Source organism: Chiloscyllium plagiosum, unplaced genomic scaffold (genome assembly GCF_037043375.1).
Source record: "Chiloscyllium plagiosum isolate Xiang-an unplaced genomic scaffold, Cpla_swu_hap1 HiC_scaffold_8, whole genome shotgun sequence".
Lineage (NCBI taxonomy): Eukaryota > Metazoa > Chordata > Chondrichthyes > Orectolobiformes > Hemiscylliidae > Chiloscyllium > Chiloscyllium plagiosum.
Window position 1 is genome coordinate 60,368,351 of NW_028270146.1, and position 22,231 is coordinate 60,390,581.

The 22,231-nt window shown below is 39.0% G+C and overlaps 1 protein-coding gene across 10 annotated transcripts in view; it reads left to right on the forward strand.

Moving 5' to 3' along the window:
• Window positions 1–22,231, forward strand: part of kiaa0586 (KIAA0586 ortholog) — a 530,738-nt gene that overhangs the window by 421,927 nt on the left and 86,580 nt on the right. For all 10 annotated transcript variants that reach the window (XR_006312780.2, XM_043697765.2, XM_087989896.1 and 7 more), the window contains 2 exons: window positions 6,274–6,524; window positions 10,643–10,719. Coding sequence is in view for 9 of the 10 variants with exons in the window: in XM_043697765.2 (XP_043553700.2) it covers window positions 6,274–6,524; window positions 10,643–10,719 (328 nt within the window). In the remaining variant the exon portion in view is untranslated. The remainder of the gene's footprint in view (window positions 1–6,273; window positions 6,525–10,642; window positions 10,720–22,231) is intronic.

A 22,231-nucleotide genomic window follows, 5' to 3' on the forward strand; every position in this document is an offset into this window, starting at 1 on the left:
CTTTATTAGGGTTTTCTGGACTCTTGGGAGATTTCAAATAACCTAACGTGTGTCTTTAGCTTGCATTGTCACCTCAACTATCACTGGCTGAGCTGAGCTGGTCTGGCTATGGACCATGTGGATCTCACAGTCAGGGAAAATACTGACCTCAAATCTCCTGACCTAACTGGAATTCTTAAGACCACTGGTTATGGTATTGCCTTTGAACCTGCCAGGCCATTGCCAAAGAGCAGATCAGGCTATATACTGGCAAGCTGATAGGACTCCCAAGATTACTGGTCTTAACACCAGATCAAATTCTAGGTGCACACGGTAAAGGGGGATGGATAAGTACCTTTTTTCAATCCCTTTTATCAGCACCTTGGCACTTAATGCATTCTCTGATGGGAAGATTACCTTTTGTTAGCAGTAGTGTTTGTTTGGCCCTGGCATCCTTGGTATCACTACAGGCTTGCTTGCCTTACCCTGGAGAAATGTGGCCACCACTGGTTCAAAGCCACCTGCTTAAACCTTTCAAATGTTTGGTACATTTAGTCCGGCCCTTCCCTGAGGTTAAAAGCAGCCAATTTAACTCATTCCAAACTTAGTTAACTTAGTTAAATCCTTTTAAAGTAAAGGTTCCTTTGGCTCTGGGGAAAGGTATGCAAAAGGAAAGGGATCCTTATTAATTAATTTTGGTGCAACCAATCGAGTAGGTGAGTGGCTAAAAAGGAGGGCCGGGTCACCCCTCTTCATCCAGAAGTTTAACAGTTTGCAGTATCCTGTGTGAAACAGTAACAAGTTGAGGAACCTCACCCAGGGTCTAGGCATAACAATGGCCACCAATGATAAGGGGGATTGGGGGTAATGGGTGAAAACCCATGGTGTCAGAATTAGACAAACAGAGTTTGGTGAGTGTGTAGAGAGGAGTGAATGACAAGAGGTTTACAGTTATAAATATCAGCAGAGATGCAGAGAGGCTGCAGAGTTTTGGGTGAGTTTAAATTTACTGAGGGCGGCAGAGTAGACAGGAAAGCACACAAGTAGCTGACATGGGTGAATGTTTCTGCAGCAGGTGGACAAGACAAGGCAGAAGTAAGCAATATCACTACATATGTAGTTATTAGTGTTCCATACCATGTGTGATTAGAAGCAAGGTTTGAGGTTAAATAAGACACTGAGATTACAAGCAGTCAAGTTTAGCTTGGCATGATGACTCAAGAGGAGATGGAATTGGCAGAAATGGTTTGGAATTTATACAAGGTGTCAAAGGTTTTAGTTATCATGTTATTACACAAGTGGGAAATTTGTATGAACTAAGACTGAAGACTAGATCAAAACTATAAGTAAAAGATACCATACCTTAAGTATGTAAAATGTTAGAAGGATCATTCATCAGTACTAAAGTTTGTACTTTTAAAATGTATTTTGGAAAAGGAAATGCTTTGCTGACATGTTCATTTGCTCCTTGTCAAAATCCCCACATTCGTTGTGATCAAAACTTCGAATTTTCTAAGGGTAATGTACATATTGTTAATATCTTATTATTAGAAATATCAGAAGTCACAAGTAAACCATTTTTCCAACAACTCTAAGTTCCAACAAACTGGTCATTGGCTTGAGGTATCCCTGTAGGAACTGAATGGTGTCTAGTAAAGGTGTCGGCAATGTAAAGTCATTTTACCATTTGACAGGGGAATGCCATTAATTTATACATACTTGGTGAATAATGTAAACAAGATACTGAACAACTTGGTATCTAACTGTAAATCAGTCTTTTGGGTCTGTAAAAATTGCATGAGTCACCATGTTATTGCTTTACTTATGCTGTTGCAGCAGTGTGATGATGACAACTTTCATCTGACAGCTAGTATGCCATCCAATCAGCATTGAATTGCAGCCAGATTTTCAACTGCTATCAGCAAACTGAAAGTAGAACATTCTTCGAAGCCTTATATTTTGTTAGATATCTAAATATTTTGGAGTATATTTTGAGAATTTTTGTATCACCTGAATCCTTTGATTAATTATATACACATCATTATATATTTGAATATAGAATTTTATAATATATACTCCACCTCTTACCTTCCTGCGGCTTGTTGTGAAATGAAATACCATAACACTACAATTCAAACCCAATGTCACAAAGCACTTCAGTGCGTATCACGTGATTTAATCAGAGGAAGCTTTCTGGTCATCATTACATACCATTTATACAGATTGAGTAAAATTAGCAACAATTTGAAATTTTAAAATTATATAGAGTAGCACACTTTGGAATACGTTGTCAGATTTAACACATTTTGGAACTTGGATTATACTAAAGAGTTTCTTGCATGTTGCTGCCATCATCAGGATATCTTCAGCTGTCACTGTTTTATAATAACCCCTATTTAATCTGCATGTAATGGTCATGAAACTATCATAGCTACTGTAATTTCACAACAGTAGCTATTTGTGTACACCTGTACTGGACTAACTCATAGCCATTGAAGAAGCAGATCATGGAAGTGAAGATAACAGAACTGGAAATCACTGATCAACTAAACAAACAGAATGACAAGATATTCTAAATTAATTATAATTTTGTGATAAATCAAAGAAGAAGAGAAAACAAGTGAGAAAAGAATTGAGACAGTATAGCAATAATAAAGAAAAATGTGTACGTAGAAAGAACAAAATACAAAAATGGATTGGAAGAAAGTTGACTCTTAAAATTTTTTTTAAGTTTCTGTGCAAACAGACCAACAAAAATAAGAAATGGGATGCAGACTGGTTCATCATTAATTAACATTAATGGATTGATATTAGCTTTGCTTATTTAGTCTGAATATGCCATTTTCTATTTATTTATCAAATCTGCATTTGCTTTTTGTTAGTACCCTACCCACTCTTATTTAGCATTATATAACATATAAAAGCAAAAACAATAATTTTGTCCATCAAGGCCACATCAGTATTTATGCTCATCTTGAACCTTCTCCTAGTTGTAGTTATACAGTATGGAAACAGTCTAATCTGTCCGCATCCACCTAATATCCTAAACTAGTCTAGTCTATTTGCCAGCATTTGGTCCATATACGTTTAAACCCTTTCTATTCATGTCGACTTCCAGATACATTTTAAATATTGTATTTGTACCAGCCTCCATCACCTCCTGTGGCAGATTGTTCCATATACACACAATCCTCTGGATGAAAACGTTGCCCCTTAGGTCCCTTTTAATTTTTCCCTTGTCGCAAACTTATGCCTGCTACTTTTGGACTCTCCTACCTCAGGGAAAAAGACTTTGGCTATTCACCCTAGCCATGCCCCTCACAATTTTATAAATTTCTATAAGATCACCCCACATCCTCCCCTGCTCCAAACTATTCAGCCTCTCCCTATAGCTCAACCTCTCCAATTCCAGCAATACCTTTTGTAAATCTTTTCTGAACCCTTTCAAGTTTAATCTTTCTTACCTAACTCTATTAGCAAAATTCCCTGACTGCTTTTCACCATTTATATAAATGGTTTGGATATGAAGATCGAAGGTATGATCAGTAAGTTTGCAGATGACACCAGATTTGGTGATATAGTGGATAGTGAAGAAGATTATCTAAGAGTACGAGACCTTGATCAGATGGGCCAATGGGCCAAGGAGTGACTGATATAGTTTAATTCAGATAAATGTGAGGTGTTATATTTTGATAAGGCAAATCAGGGCAGGACTTGCACAGTTAATGATAGGGCCTTGGGGAGTATTGGTGAATAAAGAAACCAAGGGATGCAGATGCATAGTTCCTTGAAAGTGGATTCGCAGGTAAACAGGATGGTGAAGAAGGTGTTTGGGTTTCATTGGTCAGTGCATTAAGTATAGGAATTGGGATGTCATGTTGCAGTTGTACAGGACATTGGTTAGGCCGCTTTTAGAATACTGTGTTCAATTCTGGTCTCCCAGGAAAGATGTTGTCAAACTTGAAAAGGTTTGGAAAAGGTTTACGAACTCATTCTTCTGAATTACATATCTCATTTTTCACCATCAAAGATTGATTTGCTCCTGGTAGAAGTTTTAGTTTTCTTAATTTCTTTACCTGCTCCTCCTGGCAAACATGAGTAAACCTTACCCTTGCAAGTGAGATCCGGCACTTTCTTCTCAACCAACCCTTGACCAGGTTGTACATTCTGTTACAGCTTTTTAGCTTCCACCGTGCTTTCTTTTACCAATTCAACAAAACTCACTGGCTTATCCCATTTTCCCACATCTGTCTTTTGCTAAATGACCAACACTGTGATTTCATATGAGCTACTTTATTGCAGTGAAAACACCTGAGTTTTTCTCGTTCTCTTTTCTCCCACATGGATTTTCTTTTTACTCTGTGGTAAACTACTATATTCAAAGAGATCGCCTCTCCCCTTACCACGTGAAAATTTCTCTTTTCCCCAATTTCTATCGCTCACAGATTGAAATTGATATCGGAAACCAAACTTTGATTTATGAGCCAATTTATAATCATCAGCCATTTTAGCCATTTCATGAGAGTTTTAACTCTCTGTTCTTCCACATGAGTTCTCACGACTTCAAGAAGTGAATCTTTGAACTCCTCCAAAATAATAGTCTTTCCAAGACCATCATAAGTTTGATCTACTTGCAATGCCTTTATCTAACTATCAAAAATATTTAGTTTGATCATTTCAAACTCAATATACATTGGACGATGAAAAAAAGCTTCTACATCCTTCTCATTGAACTGCTTGGATATATTTAAACAGATCCCACCAGGCCATTGGCTGCGATGGGTTGGCTCACCATCACTATTCCCCTCATGGAGCCTACCTTCTGCCTTCACATCTGCCCTTTTAAGTTGACTTTCCACTCCAATTGCTAACTTCTAAATTTCAAACTCACACTCTCTTTCCCCTTTTCCACTGCTTTTAATCATAATTCAAATTGTTTCATTTCCTTTTCATGTTCAAGCTGTTTCATTTTCAGTTGAATTAGCCATTTCCAAAGATTCTGATGGCATTCTTGGCACATGTAAATGCTACATGATTGCCACAACTATCTCCCCTTTGCTCGCAGACTCAAGGCAAACCCAACTCCAGATTGTTTGCCAATTCTGAAAGCCATGCTTTGCTCAGTTTCTCTAAAAGTTCTGAAGCAGCTTCTTCCACTCCCTAGGAAACACTTTGTGACCGGAAGAGCTGTTACTATACAATGCACTACTGAATTCTACACCTGAAGTAAAAGACGTAACACTTACCACTTGCTGCCTTTGAGTCTAACAATCCTGAACCTAACCTAAAATTAGAGATTTTGATCCAGACAAGAGCTCCCAGTTTGTTCTAGACCAGACCAAATCCCTTCAAAATATTCAGAAGATAGTTTAGATCTCAATTTTTTCTCACTTTAAAGATAAGTTTAAGATGCTGAGTTCCAGATTCAATTCAATTGGTCAAACTACCGGATTTAAAGGAAAAGACACTTCATTCATTCACTATATTTAAAATACAACAAAAGAAAGAAGGAATTGGATTACCTTAACTCTATTGGAAAACTTAACAGAATAATAAATACAGTAACTATTACTAATCAACTGTTCCAGTATAGTTGGAATATAGTTACATTTCATAAACACACCTTTGTCAAAAGGCAAATTCAGGAAACAGATTGTGCCACAGGCAATTCCAGTAGCAGGAAGAGAACTCCTAGCTTTTAGCTGTAATTGAGAGAAAGAAAAAAAATAGCTTCTGCTTCTTCAGGATCCCAGTAGCAACTGCTGAAAGCTAAAACTAAAATTCCTGGTTCCATGGGAGCTTGACCACACCCATTCAGGCTGCTCAAATATTCCAACTTTAAAAAACAAATCCCCAAGGCCTCACAAGCTATTTACTCTAGTGGCACTGGTGGACTGCTCACCATCTCTGCTTTAAAACTGCTCTTCAAAACAAATAGGACAAAATACACCTCTTAAAGTCACAGTATTGTTACAATACAATAAGGCCCACCAATGTTTATTATGTATATGTTTACTATTTCAAATTTAGCTGTTAAAGTTGTGCCTGTTTCTCCTCAAGCTGTAAATGGAGTCTTTTCTTGAGGGTCTTGGGAAATCTGCACAAATTTAGTTGGTAATTCAGTGGGTTTAGTTTACAAAGTGGACATTAACTTGATTCATTCTTCCTATGATTTAAAGTTTCTTTCTGAAAATCTTTCTATTTCTGTATCCGGTACAGCTCTTGATATGAAATGGTGTTTCACATTTGACTTCTCTATTTATTAATTTCTTTCTATTATTTTTAACACATTAGTGTAATGTCGGTAGCTAAGGATGAAGATCCTGAGAGTTTGGCACTACCACCACATGCTGTCATTCCTGTAAACCCAACCTCATCTCTGCCAGATGTACAAGTTCCAACAGCCCCTGTTCAATCACTGACTCCAGTCCCATCAACAGAAGGAAGTAGCTCAACAATCTCCATCACTGAAACAGAGACCGCTGACCGAAACATCTCTGAAGGAGAGATCCTCCTAAGCTATGGACAAATGGCTGCAGCAAAAGGTAAGGCTACACCAGACTATTTACTTTACTAATGAATAATTTTTTTTTGGCTTGACTGTAACACCCTTGAGTTTGGGTAATTTCACACAATTCTTAATGAGAGAAGGTACACAGCCTAAAACTGCCCACAGTTAAGAATAAATTCCCTTAATTTAACAAACAGTGGAAAAAAAAGCATTGTAGCAAAGTCTTGCTCATGTAGCAACTCTATTTATATGGCTGGCCCAGTTCAGTTTATGGTAACCTCCAGAAAGTAAATGGCGGGGGATTCAGCAATGGTAATGCCATTGAATGTCAAGGTGAGATAGTTAAATTGCTCCTGTTGGACATTGACATTGTCTGGCAGTAGTGTGACATGAATATTACTTGCCATTTTTCAGTCCAAGCCCAAGTGTTAGCTGGTTCTTGCTGCACATTGGCATGGACTGCTCAGTATCTAAGGAGTTGCAAATGGTACTGAATATTGTGCAGCCATTAGTGATCAGCTCTACTTCTGACTTTATGATAGAAGAAGGTTATTAATGAAGGAGCTGAAGATGGTTAGGCTGAGGTCATTCCCCTGAAAAACTCCCACAGCAATGGTCAGGAGCTGAGACAAACAACCATAACATTTCCTTTTGCAGATAATACAAGTCATGACCAGGAGTAGAATCTGTCTAACTTTGCGATAAACATATTAAAGCTCTCTGTTTCTGAAAAAAATGGTAGAAGTATAGTTCAAAAGTCTCATGACCCTCTGACAGAAAATGTTTGACCTAAGCTCAGCTTTAAACTGGCCACCTTGATTTTTTAAACATTGACCTCGAGTCCAAGATTCTTACTTGAGAAGAAGCATCTTCTCTGCATCTACCCTGTCAACACCTCTCAGTCTTGTTTATATTCAATTAAATTACATCTTACTCTTCTCAACTCCAGCGAATTCAAACCTAGTCTTCCTAAGCTTCTTCATAAGACAGCCCTCTCAGTCCAGGTATTAGTATTCTAAATCTTCTGAACTCTCTCTATTCATTTTTATATCCTTCCTTAATTAAGGTGACCAATGCTATGCATAATACTACAAATGCAGTCTCACTGTGCCCTGTATAACTGAAGCATAATCTCCATACATTTGTATTGAATTCCCTGTGCAATAAATTATAACATTGTATTTGCCTTCTTAACTACTTGCTGTACCTGCAAACTAATTTTGTAATTCATGCACTATGACAGTCAGATCCTTCTGCATCTCAAAGCTCTGCAATCTCTTACCATTTAGATAACATACTTCTTTTTTCTTCTTACTGGTAGGATGGTTATTTTCCATTATTATACTCTGTCTCTGTCCACTCACATAATATATCTTTTTGTAACTTCCTTATGTCCTTTTCACAATGTACATTCCGGCCTATATTTTTGTTATCGGCAGATTTGGCAAACATACCACTTTACCTTCATCAAAGTCATTCATATAAGTTGTAAATGGCTGAAGTCCCAGCATTGATCCCTATGGCACACCACTAATTACATCTTGCCAATCTGAAATAGATCCATTTGTAGTAATCTCTGCTTCCTGTTAGCCAGCGAATCTTCTGTCCAAGCTAAAATGCCACCCCCCTGCACCATAAGCTTTTATTTTCTGCTTTGATATGCATATCTTGTCAAATGCCTTGGGGAAATCTAAATACGTTACACCCACGTATTCCTCTTTCTCCAAAGACATGTCACCTTCTCAAAGAACTTTAACACATGGATCAAACGTGATTTCTTTTACTCAAAACCATACTCGCGGTACCTAATTACCTTGAGCTTTTCCAATGTATAATCTCTTTAATAATTTAATAATATTTTTCCTATGACAAATGTTAAGCTACATTTCTGCCTCCTTCACTTTTTGAATAGAGTTATATTCATTGTCTTAGTACAAGGAGGTTCTTGTTGTATATTGACATGGACTGCTTCAGTATCTAAGCAGTTGCAAATGGTATTGAATATTATGCAGCCATCAGTGACCAGCTCTACTTCTGACTTTATGATGGAAGAAGGTTATTAGTGAAAGAGCTGAAGGTAGTTAGGCTGAGGTTATTTCCCTGAAAAACTCCTACAGCAATGGCCAGGAGCTGAGACAACAGAGGGGTGGGGTTTGGAAAATTAAACTATTGCATCAATTCTCTTGCTAACTATTACTTTTAAGACCCAAGAATGATGTCTATCTGGAACTCGGTACTTGTCAGTCCACATCTCCAACAATTCACTCAGTGCCACTTCTCTGGTGATTGTGATTTGGCTATGTTCCTCCCTCCCTTCCATTTCCTGATTTATTGTTGTTTTTGGGATGTTGCATGTGAAGACTGATGCAAAATGCCTATTCAATTTGTCTACCATTTCCTTATTTTTGATTATTCATTCTACAATGTCACTTCGTATAAGAGCAATATTCACTTTGTCAACTCTTTAAATATTTATAGAAGCTTTTACTATCAGTTTTATAGATATGGCAGCATTTGTTCATACTCTAATTTTTCTCCTCTATTAATTTTTTGGTCATTCTTTGCTTTTTTTGAATATTCAGCACAATCATCTGCCCTGACACCTGTGTTTGCACAAGTATATGCCTCTGCTTTAAGTTTACGCTATCTTTAACATTACTAGTTAATCATGGATAGTGGATCAGTTCCTTGGAATCTTTCTTACTTGGAATGTATCTATTCTTTATATTCTGAACTAACTCTGGAAATGTCTGCCGCTGAATCTCTATTGACCTAACCTTTAAACTTATTTGCCAATTTACTTAAGCCAGCTCTGCATTCATACCCACACAACTGTACTTATTTAACTTTTGCAAAGTGTCTCTGACACATTCCATTCTCAAATTAAATGGAAAATGTCATCATATTATGGTCACTGCTATCAAGGGATGGCTTCACCCTAAGATCATTAATTAATCTTATCTCATTAAACAAAACCAGGTCTGTGGTATCCTGCTGTCTGGTTGGCTATCATTGAAATTATCCCCCCCAAAAATTCAGTGTACTCCTGTTTTAAGCTACCTTTGCCTGTCTAACTTTTCCAGCCAATATGTGAATTTAATTCTACCATGATTATCACTGTACACTTTTGGCAAACTCTCATTATTTCTTCCCTTATACTCCACCTACTATGTGGCTATTGTTAGGGGCCTTTATACCACACTCAGAAGTGATTTCTTGCCTCCTTCATTTCTCATTTGTATTCAAACTAATTCCATATCTTGGTCTTCTGAACTGAGGTCATCCTTCCCAATTGTATCAATAACACCATGAGCCAACAGAGTCATTCCTCCACATTTCCCTATATTCTTGTCATTTGTAAATGTCTGTACCCTTGATACTCCGGTCGCAATCCATGACACCCTGCAGGCATGTCTCTGTAATGGAGTTGGCAAGAGCATCAGCTATAGCATATTTCAGGTGGAGACCATCCCATCAGTACAGATTCAACTTTCCCAATTACTGGTGCCAGTGCCCCACAAACCAGAATCCACACCATCCTTTGAGCCCCACAGTCATCTCTCTATTCCGATTTGTCCTCTGTTAATTTGCCAAACATATAATAATGCAAACATTATGACCTTTCGGGTTCCGCTTTTTAATTTGATGCCTAGTTCCACAGACTAGCTATGCAGAGCCTTCTTTTTTTTGGTCTCTGAACCATAATGGCTCAATTCTCCCCCTCCCACTCAAGTTCCTCTCCACCCCGAGCAGATGTTCCAAACTCTGGCATCAGGCATGCAACACACATCATCTGGACTCATGCCAAACTCTCTCTCTACATTGTTCCCAACTACCACTGCATTACTACTTGGTTTCCACCTCCTGAGTCACTTGTATTCAACTTCATATTTAGTTATATTTTTACATATTTAACTAACTTTATTGACCACTTTGAACCTTAGGAATATAATAACTCTTAATGACTGATCAGATGCTAGTGTTTGATTACAATCAAACAGCTCAGCTTGATATTTCTGGTCATCAAGTCTTCAAAACTATTGCCGGGATGTTGGCAGGGCCCAAAACTTTTGCTGTATCCAATGTCTTCAGCATTGTTGATAACACTTTCAGGAGTGTAACTACTTATGGAATATGTCTTTTGCTTTTCAGCTTTAATAGAAGAAGGTATCTACTTTCCAAACTTCAATGTTAGTCTGTCCAGTACACTCCACGATGCTCAAGAAATGGTACGTTTATGAAAGATATGGCTTTGCAAACTCATTCAACAAAGTCTTTGCATTCAATTCATTGCTAGCCCTGCTTTTGAATTTTTTGAACTGTATTTCATTTGTGTTCTGTTGCTAAAATTGGAGTTTATAATTGTATGTATTTTATATGTGATAACAATAATTCTTAATTCTAACTACATAATTACAGTTCATACCCAAGCATTTCCCAAAAGGACCAAATGTATTTGATTGCAGTAACTCTCCTGTCATTCTTAAGAATTGAAGTAGTTAGTTAAATGTAATTGATTAAGTTTGACTCTTTGTGTGCAAGGTTCAGTGCTTACTGGCCCTGGGTTTCTCCCTCACCTTGGTTGCCACAATGATTCATATGTAGAATCACAGAATGTCATATCTGTGCCATCTCTCTGCAAGAGCAACTTAATTAGAACCACGCTCCTCAATCTTTCCCTGCAGCACAGCAATTTATTTTCAGTTCAAATAATTATTCAGTTCACTTCTCTTATATACTCCCTCCAATGCCTTTAAGTTTATTTTTAAAATTGCCCAGAGTTGGACACAATATTGCAGTGAGGCCAAACCAGTATTTTGTTAAGGTTCACTCTAACTTCCTTGCTTTTAGAGTTTTATGCCTTTATCTCTAAAGCCCAGAATGGAGGATAGTGGGCTAGTGTAGGTTAGGTGGGCTTGGATCAGCGCAAAATCGAGGGCCAAAGGGCCTGTAATGCACTGTATTTTTCTATGTTCTATGTTAAATGCCTTAATAATCACTCTTCCAACTTGCACTGCAACCTTCAATGTAATGTGTGTATATCCCTGCTCCTACCTCTTTATAGAATTATAACCTTATGTTATATTGCATCTCCTCATTCTTCCTATAATATAAATTTATACATTTTTATATTTCACCTACCATGTGTCTGTTTATTCCACCAGACTATTTATCTCTGCTCAGCTCTATCACTTTTACTGTAATAGTTCACTATATTATAACCAAGTTTTACATCAAGTACAAATCTTAAGATTGTATCCTGCATGCCCAAATCCATGTCATTAATGGAGATCAAGAATAGCAGGTTTCCTAATACCTACCTATGGAGAATGGCTATATATACCTTTCTTTACCTTTTAAAAAAAAAACTTTCAACACACTCAGTCAACTTTGTACACGTGCTCCCACTGCCCACTTTGTACCATGAGCTTTAAACTTGCTTATTAGACCGTCATGATTTGGAAATCTGGGCACACTCCAATTGCACCACCCTCTTAAGCCACATCAAAAGACTAAAGAAGAACTTAGAACTTAACAAAGAACTTAGTTGCCTTGAACAGCTCTGTACTTGGTTTCCTTAATTAATCTGTATTTGCCTAAGTCACTTAATTTTGCCCTAGATTATTATTTCTAAAACTTTTGTCACCTCTAAGATTAATCTGACTGGCCTACAGTTAGTGTGCTCATTGTCAGAAAATAAGTAGGAACAGGAGTAGGCGACTTGGCCCTCGAGAGAGTGCCATCATTCAAAAAAGTTGTGACTTTCTAATTGTGATCTTTACTGCACTCCTGCCAGACTCTCTCATAACTGCAGACTTTCTCATAAATCAAAAACCTGTCTCACCCAGCCTTCAGTATAATCTGTGATCCAGTCTGCAAAGATTAGAAACCATTTGAGAGCTAAAATTCCTCCTTTCTCTGACTTAAATGGGTGATCCCTTATTTGGAGACTGCCCTTCCAGTTCTAGTTTCCTCCCATGAAAAGAAGCATTTTTTCAGCATATATCATGTCAGGATTTCTCAAAATCTTACATTAATGTTAATATTTAAATTAGATCACATCTCTTTTTTCTAATTTCCAATAAGCATCAGCTCAGCCTGCTTAATCTTTTCTCATAAGACAAGTTAATAATTCCAGGTATCATTCCTACTGAACCTGCTCTAATCTGCTTGAAATACGATCAGATCTCCTCCTTAAGTAAGGAAACATAAACTATACGCAGTTCTCAAGGTGTCTTCTCACCAATGCCCGACAGTTGTAGTGAGTCTCCCTACTCTTATACATCATCCCTATCACAATAATAGTCAATATTTTATTTGCCTTGCTAATTATTTGCTGTACCTATCATGCTATCATTTTGTGTTTTATCTCGGCGGAAGCCTAGATTTCTCTGTATTGCAGCATTCTAAGTCTCTTTATTTAAATAATAGTCTGTTTTTCTATTCTTCTGATCAAAATGGAGAACCTAGCATTTTCTCACATGACACTCCATTGCCATGTTTTCTCTCACATAACTTATCTATATTCCTTTAAAGACTCGTTGTGTCCTCCTTATAACTTTCCTTCTTATCTTCATATCACTTATTAGCAAATTTGATCACATTACAGTTGGTCTCTGCATCCAAGTCATTAAAATACTTAATAAATAGTTGAGAAACCAGCACTGATCTATGTAGCATTCCACAATTACATTTGTCGACCTGAAACTTAGGTATTTATGCTTACATCCATTTTTGAACAAATGTATAACCTTTTGTATCCTCTGACACCATCCTGTTTCTAAAGAAGATGGAGAGTTTTTGACCAGTACCTCAGTAATTTTCAGTCTTAATTCCCTCAGTATTCGTGTGTGCATTCCCGATGACTTATCAACCTTAACTCAACCTTTTTTTCTAATACTTTCTCAACGTTTAGCTCACACAGTATCTCTTATGCCTTCTCTTCCGCTAGAGCTGGGGAGGGGAGAGTGGAAGTCAGAAAAGCAGATGAAGGAGAAATGAATGAATGGTTATGATAGTTGGCTTAAATAAGATGATGGGAGAGTTATTCATGTTGAGCATAAACACTGTTAAGAGATTGGTTAGAGCAATTAGCCTGCTTTGTGTCGGACAACAGAGTCAAAATAATTATTTTTGAGCTTTACACTGAATGTCAGATGACTATTTGGTCAAAGTGGGTATTACCACCAAGTTCAATCCTGTCCTCACCCAGTCTTCATACATGTGCATTGAGTAGACATGAGAAATAATAACACTAAGTGATATATGTCTTTCCTCAGCCAACAGTGTTGCAGTAAATCAGCAATCTAAAACCTGCAAACAAATGTTGAGTGAAGCTTACTGCTGAAATTTCCATAGCATTTTGCTCACTAAAAGTAAAAACAGTTGGCGATATGGAAGGCTGACCAAGTTAATTCAACAAATGCTGTCCTAAGTTTGATTCCCATACTGTTTTGAATTAACTGACTTCAGCTGGCAGCAGTATGGATCCTGCAATCTGCCTCAATTACTTTGGGTCAGGGAAGTGAAAATCAGCTTGTGTTCTTGCTTCTGATTGCTACCTAGTGAGGAGAGTATCAGACTGAATAATAGTAACTTAGCCGAGGTATTGAAGAGCAAGCAGTGCCTGTGGAATTGTACCTCAGCTTGAAGCCATTGCAATCGGGAAAGAAAGAGGACAGAAAATTGGCAAGAGAATGAGAAAAGGGAAGAAATAAACAACCATTATCTTAAGTCTTAACACCATGCCCTGTATTTACACAGATATCGAGTTCTTTACTTTCTGTACTGGCTGAATAATGAAAAACATAATGCAGACGATGTAATTTAGAGAGATAAACAATTGAAGATTTCTTTGCTGTAGACTAAACGCAATTGAATTTGTGTTTTTGAAGTGTTTGTGTTTAATAGATAGTAGAAGTTCTATTTTGGTCTATATTTTAATGTGACCAGTACATTAATTCATAATCAGTAAGATGCTAAAGTCAGAAGAATTATCCTAAGAATGTAAATTATCAGAGAGACCTGGATGCTGCATTGACCCAAAAATAATGTTCTTTCACAATTTTAAAAACGAAAAGAATAGTTCAATTATATATTACACATCCTCAGATAAGTAGTGTTATGGGTCTGCAAGGGAATGTGCAAGTTTGCAGTAAATGAAATGTGTTGTTGACTTGCTTGCTGAGCTGGTAAGTTTGTTCTCAGTTTTACCAGCTCCGCGAGCAAGCCAACAACTTCACCCACAACCTGAGCTACAAATCTTCTTGAATACTCCAAATGCAATGTGTATAAAAAATCACCTGGAGACAGCAGATAGAGGGTGATCGTGTGGGGAGGTTCATGTGCATTTGATTTTAACTCACTTATCCACTTAAATTAATAGAAAGATGACAACATGGGCTTTGTTACAGGCTTCAGTTCTCCTCGCCTAGTTTTCTTCTGTGTTGTACTCTAGTAAGCCTTATACCCTCAAGCACAATAGGAAAAAAAACTTCCTCAATATGTCACTGATGTGGCGAAGTCATCAAGTGTATCAGATGCTAATGATTGGAGCTTAATGATCACAAAAAAATGTGTTTGGAATCTGGTACTTGTGTTACATTGATATTGTTTATAATAGATTATCTTTAACACTGTATCAAAGTATGATTTATATGAGAAATTATTTATGTGAAAAATAACAATGATTGGACAATTTCAGAAATGAGAAATTTCTGTCACTTGGCAGAATTCTAACATTTGATCACATAATTCAGACCCTTTATTTCTGATCTTTGCTTGGCCAAAGGGAGCCATCTCTCATCCCCTCTTTAATCCACTGCCAATCTGACTTATTTCTGTACTTGGCAGGTGCAGAGGTTCTTATCCTGTTCATTGCTGCTCTCAAGACTAGTTTTCCAAGGCCATACCTGTGTTAGGCCTTCTTTCCAGTGCCACTTCAGTCACTGTTGCTGGCCAAGGAAGGCTGGATTTTCTTACCCAATCAAAGGGCCCATTCGCAATGGAGAAATCAATTCCTGCCTCCTATTTTTCTTCACGCTTCATTCCAGACGTGGGAAGCTGAGAGATTCCAGTCAGCCTTGGTCTAAATCTCATCCCATCCGCAGCATCAGTCATGGCCCTGCATTGCCTTTAGCTTGGCCTGCTTGTTCACAGATGAGTACAGATTGATTTCAAATGGAAGGGAAGGCAGAAGTGAGTCAGTTCAAGGTGGGAGAGAAGGCTTAAGTAGTGTCAATTGGAGGCAGTTAGGGAGGAAGATGTACGTATGGAGAGTATGAAGATAAGCTTCACTGAGACTTCAGTCAGCATGGACTTTGTAAATCTACATGACTCTATAAAATAACAATATTTTGTAAAGTGCTTTAAGGCCACAGATTTTTATGTTTACATTTAACATATAAAATATAATATATATTAAAGACAAGATGTTCTTCAACTGGAAAGGGTGCAGAAATGATTTACAAGGATATTACTGAGCCTGGAGTTATAAGGAGAGGCTGGATAGGATGGGACATCTTTCTCTAGAGCTTAAGAGGCTGAGGGCTTTATAAAAATTAATAAAATCATGAGAGGCATAGATAAGGTGAATAGCAAAGATCTTTTCCCTGGGGTCTGGGAATTCACCACTAGATAGCTTAGCTTTAGGGGTAGGTTTGCTCGCTGAACTGTAGGTTTGATATCCAGACATTTCATTACCTGGCTAGGTAACATCATCAGTGGCGACCTCCAAGTGAAGCGAAGCGAAGCGAAGCTGTTGTCTCCTGCTTTCTATTTATATGTTTGTCCTGGATGGGGTTCCTGGGGTTTGTGGTGATGTCATTTCCTGTTCATTTTCTGAGGGGTTGATAGATGGTGTCTAGATTTATGTGTTTGTTTATGGCTTTGTGGTTGGAGTGCCAGGCCTCTAGGAATTCTCTAGCCTGTCTTTGCTTAGCCTGTCCCAGTTTTCTTCTGTGTTGTACTCTAGTAAGCCTTATACCCTCGAGCACAATAGGAAAAAAAATCTTCCCAGGCTAAGCAAAGACATGCCAGAGAATTCCTAGAGGCCTGGCACTCCAATCACAACGCCATAAACAAACACACAGATTGAGATGCCATCTATCAACCCCTCAGAAAATGAACAGGAAATGACATCACCACAAACCCCAGGAACCCCATCCAGGACAAACATATAAATAGAAAGCAGGAGACAACAGCTTCGCTTCACTTGGAGGTTGCCAATTATAATATTACCTCGCCAGGTAATGAAACGTCTGGATATCAAACCTACAGCTCAGTGAGCAAACCTACACCCTAAACCTCAACCTGAGCTCCAAACCTTCACAAACCTTGCAAATAGCTTAGCTTTTAGGTGAGAGGGGAAAGATTTAAAAGGGATCTGAGGGACAATTTTTCATACAGAGGAGGTGCATATGTGGAATGAACTGCCAGAGGAAGTGGTAGAGGTGGGTACAATTACAGTATTCAAAAGATATTTTGACAGATACATCAATAGCAAAGCTTTACAGGGATATGGACCAAACGCAGGCAAATAGGACTAGTTCAGTTTAGGAAACCTGGACAGCATGAACAAAAGGCCTTTTCCCTGCTATATGACTCTATGACCTGAACTTTAATAAATGTTACTAGGCTTCCATATTACATTGTTTTTCTGACACCAAAGTCATGTTAATTTTCTAGAGTAATCTTTTAATTATGTATATCATTCGCAAAGTATAGGCATTACTGGCAAACCCAACCTTTGTTGCCCATCCCTAATTGCCCTTGAGAAGGCGGTGACAAATTAAAATGGGGTCACATTTGAAAATAATTTGTTAAACATGCACTTCATCCAGAAAGGTAATATTGTTTGTTAGGTATGGACTTTATTCTGTGTTACACGTGCTAACTGCTCTGAATCCTGAAGTACTGGCATCACTTTGACAATTTTCTACAAATACGGTGGTCTACAAACTTGACAGTAACAAGCAGTAAGGAAAGAGAAATCTAATGTTTCACCCAATTGAAATAGCCTAGAAATGTGAATCTCACTACAGATTTAAAAGCGCTATAGTTATATGTTTCCCTGTCCCCAAAAACTCTGATTTTTCTTTCTTCACAGAATCACAGAACTGTTTTGATGCAGAATGAGGCTATTTAAAAATCACCAAGTATCAATTTCAGCAAGTTTGTTGCAGGCTTTCTTTCCATTGGCTCAAGAAAATATTCTTGTGCAATTTTATGCTGCCCACCTCATTACCTATAGTTTGAGTTTCTTGCCATCAGCATCATATGTAAAGCACAGTCATGGACTAGTTCAAATGCTGCAAGCCACAAATTGCACAGTTCTATTGTGGGAAGAATTGCTCCAGAGATGGCTAAAACAACAAGCTGGCATCCCACTTCACTGGCAGTGTTTGGAGCACATGGTGGATGGTGTGGTGCACAAAAGAGACAATTCCTCAGGATTGCCAGAGGAGACCCTGCTAACTCTGGTTTTCTTTGATTGCATAGTTGTGATCTATTGCCTGTCTGCCTATAGGCTTGTAATTCTGGTGCAACCACCTGCTATACATGTGTACACCTAGTTCTCATCTTTATGGATGCACAATAGTGACTTCAGCCACTGCTCAAATTTTGAAAGCCAGAGTTCAAGTTTGGCAACTAGTTACATAGCAATATAGAAACAAAAGGAAATAGGAACAAGAGTAGGCCATCTGGACCTTCAAGCTGCTCCACTATTCAATATGATCATGGCTGATCATGGAAGCTAGAGATGTGATTGCTGGGCCTCTTACTGAGATATTTGTATCATCGATAGTCACAGGTGAGATGCCGGAAGACTGGGGGTTGGCAAACGTGGTGCCACTGTTTAAGAAGGGCAGTAAAGACAAGCCAGGGAACTATAGACCGGTAAGCCTGACCTCAGTAGTGGGCAAGTTTTTAGATTACTTACAGTGTGGAAACAGGCCCTTCGGCCCAACAAGTCCACACCGACCCGCTGAAGCGCAACCCACCCATACCCCTACATTTACCCCTTACCGAACACTACGGGCAATTTAGCATTCACCTGACCTGCACATCTTTGGACTGTGGGAGGAAACCGGAGCACCCGGAGAAAACCCACGCAGACACGGGGAGAACGTGCAAACTCCACACAGTCACTTGCCTGAGGCGGGAATTGAACCTGGGTCTCGGGCGCTGTGAGGCAGCAGTGCTAACCACTGTGCCACCGTGCCGCCCATAAGTTGTTGGAGGGAATCCTGAGGGACAGGATATACATGTATTTGGAAAGGCAAGGACTGTTTAGGGATAGTCAACATGGCTTTGTGCGTGGAAAATCATGTCTCACAAACTTGATTGAGTTTTTTGAAGAAGTAACAAAGAAGATTGATGAGGGCAGAGCAGTAGATGTGATCTATATGGACTTCAGTAAGGCGTTCGATAAGGTTCCCCATGGAGACTGACCAGCAAGATTAGATCTCATGGAATAAAGGAAGAACTAGCCATTTGGATATATAACTGGCTCATAGGTAGAAGACAGAGGGTGGTGATGGTGACAGGTTGTTTTTCAGACTGGAGGCCTGTGACCAGTGGAGTGCCACAAGGATTGGTGCTGGGTCCTCTACATTTTGTTATTTACATAAATGATTTGGATACGAGCATAAGAGGTACAGTTAGTAAGTTTGCAGATGACACCAAAATTGGAGGTGTAGTGGACAGCGAAGAGGGTTACCTCCGATTACAACAGGATCTTGACCAGATGGGCCAATGGGCTGAGAAGTGGCGGATGGAGTTTAATTCAGATAAATGCGAGGTGCTGCATTTTGGGAAAGCATTTCTTAGCAGGACTTATACACTTAATGGTCAAGTCTTGGGGAGTGTTGCTGAACAAAGAGACCTTGGAGTGCAGGATCATAGCTCCTTGAAAGTGGAGTTGCAGGTAGATAGGATAGTGAAGGCGGCATTTGGTATGCTTTCCTTTATTGGTCAGAGTATCGAGTCCAGGAGTTGGGAGGTCATGTTGCGGCTGTACAGGACATTGGTTAGGCCACTTTTGGAATATTGTGTGCAATTCTGGTCTCCTTCCTATTGGAAAGATGTGAAACTTGAAAGGGTTCAGAAAAGATGTACAAGGATGTTGTTAGGGTTGGAGCATTTGAGCTATAGGGAGAGGCTGAACAGGCTGAGGCTGTTTTCCCTGGAGTGTCGGAGGCTGAGGGATAACCTTATAGAGGTTTACAAAATTATGAGGGACATGGATAGGATAAATTGACAAAGTCTTTTCCCTGAGATCGGGGAGTCCAGAACTAGAGGGCATAGGTTTAGGTTGAGATGGGTAAGATATAAAAGAGACCTAAGGAGCAACCTTTTCACGCAGAGGGTGGTATGTGTATGGAATGAGCTGCCAGAGGATGTGGTGGAGGCTGGTACAGTTGCAACATTTAAGAGGCATTTGGATGGGTATATGAATAGGAAGGGTTTGGAGGGATATGGGCCGGGTGCTGGCAGGTGGGACTAGATTGGGTTGGGATATCTGGTCAGCGTGGACAGGTTGGACCAAAGGCTCTGTTTCCATGCTGTGCATCTCTATGACTCTATGACTCTAACTCTGTTCCTGCTTTCTCTCTGTATCCTTTCATTCCCTTACCCCTAAAGAATACACCTAACTCTTTGAGGCCAAAACCTTTAACGTTTTCAATCATTTTCTTTGGCAGAGAATTCCACAGGTTCACCACTCTCTGTGTGAAGAAATTTCTCCTTGTCTCAGCCCTAAATAGCCTACCCCATAACCTTTAGACTGTGTCCCCAGTCATCAGGAACATCTTCCTTGTGTTTGCCCACTCTAACCTTGTTAGAATTCTGTATGATTCCTGTCATTCTTCTAAATGGTTCCTGCCAATGTGTTTGTCTGGGGTGACTGGCATATCCATGATTTCACACATACCACAGGATTTACATTCCACTTTGCCCTTCTGATCTGTCATCCTATAACCCAAACAAACTATTTATTACCCTAAAAATAAGTATGGACTTACTTTGAAAAATAAGCTATTTCCCAGAAAAATAAAGAAAGAAAGATACTTAAACACAAATTAAATACCCAACTTCCACTTCTTAGATTGGAAATACTATCCAGAAATACTCACCAATCAGCAGCTTTACCTGCATTTTAGAATCCCCACTGTGTGGAAACAGGCCGTTCGGCCAACAAGTCCACACTTACCCTCCAAAAAGCATCCCACCTAGACCCATTCCCTTACACTTACCCCTATTCATGTACCAAACCTGTACATCCCAAAACACAATGGGCAATTTAGTATGGCTAATTCACCTGACCTGCTCATCTTTGGATTGTGGGAGATAACTGAAGGAAACCCGCGCAAACACTGGGAAGAATGTGCAAACTCCACATAGACAGGCAGCTGAGGCTGGAATCGAACCTGGGTCCCTGGGTCTGTGAAGCAGCAGTGCTAACCACTGAGTCACCATGCTGCCACTTGTGATATCTTTTGTCTTAGTACAGACAGGCCCCTCACTCCATGCCTAATTACTTCTCTGCTCACCCTTCATTCTGGAGTGTTTAACCTTATTTAAAGTACCTCTTCCCTCCTGCCACAGTGTCCCACTCAGGCCGAAATTCTAGACTTAGTCTCACACTGGTGAAGACTCTCACTATCTGCGATCTCAAAAACTTTATAGAATCACATGAAAGCTGAACAGCTGAAACATCTATTTTCTCTGAACAGTTTCTAGAAGACTTTCTCTTAAAATCCTGAAGAAACCACATCTGGAAATATTTTAAAAGATACAGCTGTATGTGCCTAGTGACAACTGTCTGTGTTGAGTGGTCCCTTTATGTGGGTGGACAAGGATGCCAGATAGTAGCAATCTATAAAATTTCATAATTTATTCCTTTTATTCTACAGGAATTAACTGTTTTAGACAAAATGCACAACCCTCCCCCCTCCATGAAGTTCATAGCTGCAGAGAATGCTTCCTTATTTTTTTCCATAATGTTTTGTTTGAGTGTGATTGTGGGATAATTTAGCAGGGTAAATATTTCAATATTTCCAACTGTGTGTCGATCAGCTTTATATTTTTGTTAAATAGCTCGTCATTATAATTTGCTATTTGTTAAAGAGTGATGTTTTATACGGAACCTTAGGTAGACAAAATATACCATTGGCCATATTGGGTAGACACACTGGTATTTAGAAGCCTGAAAGTCAAACCATTAGTTCTGCCATTTTCTGCTTCAAAGTGGCATTGTCTCCAGCTTTCATCTCCTTTCTGGTCAATGTTTGATGAGGTTAGGGAAGGGTTGTTGTTTGGTTGTATAACATGCTGTCTCCCATGGACTGATCCCATCAGTATGTAAGTTAATTATGCATCCCATACAGGATTCTGGGTCCATGTTTGCAGGGTTACCTCAACACACCAAAGAGGTACCCTAGCTATTAAAAAAAGAAATACATGAGAACAAACCAGTTTTTACCTGATCTAATCTCCACACTTCAAGTTTCACAATCCAGACATTCCAAAATCCCATTTCAGTGAAGTGGCTGATCATTTAAGTGCCAGCTGCCTCATGAACTACACATGTGTGAAGCATGGACTGTCCAATCTGCCTCAAAATATGGTAAGGTCAACTTCGGGAGCTAGACTTGCCATTCTCTTAAAAAATCCTGCATTTTCCCCAAGGTAGAGGCTTTTCCCATCCTGATGAAAATCTAAGCCTGAATCTCCCTCCCT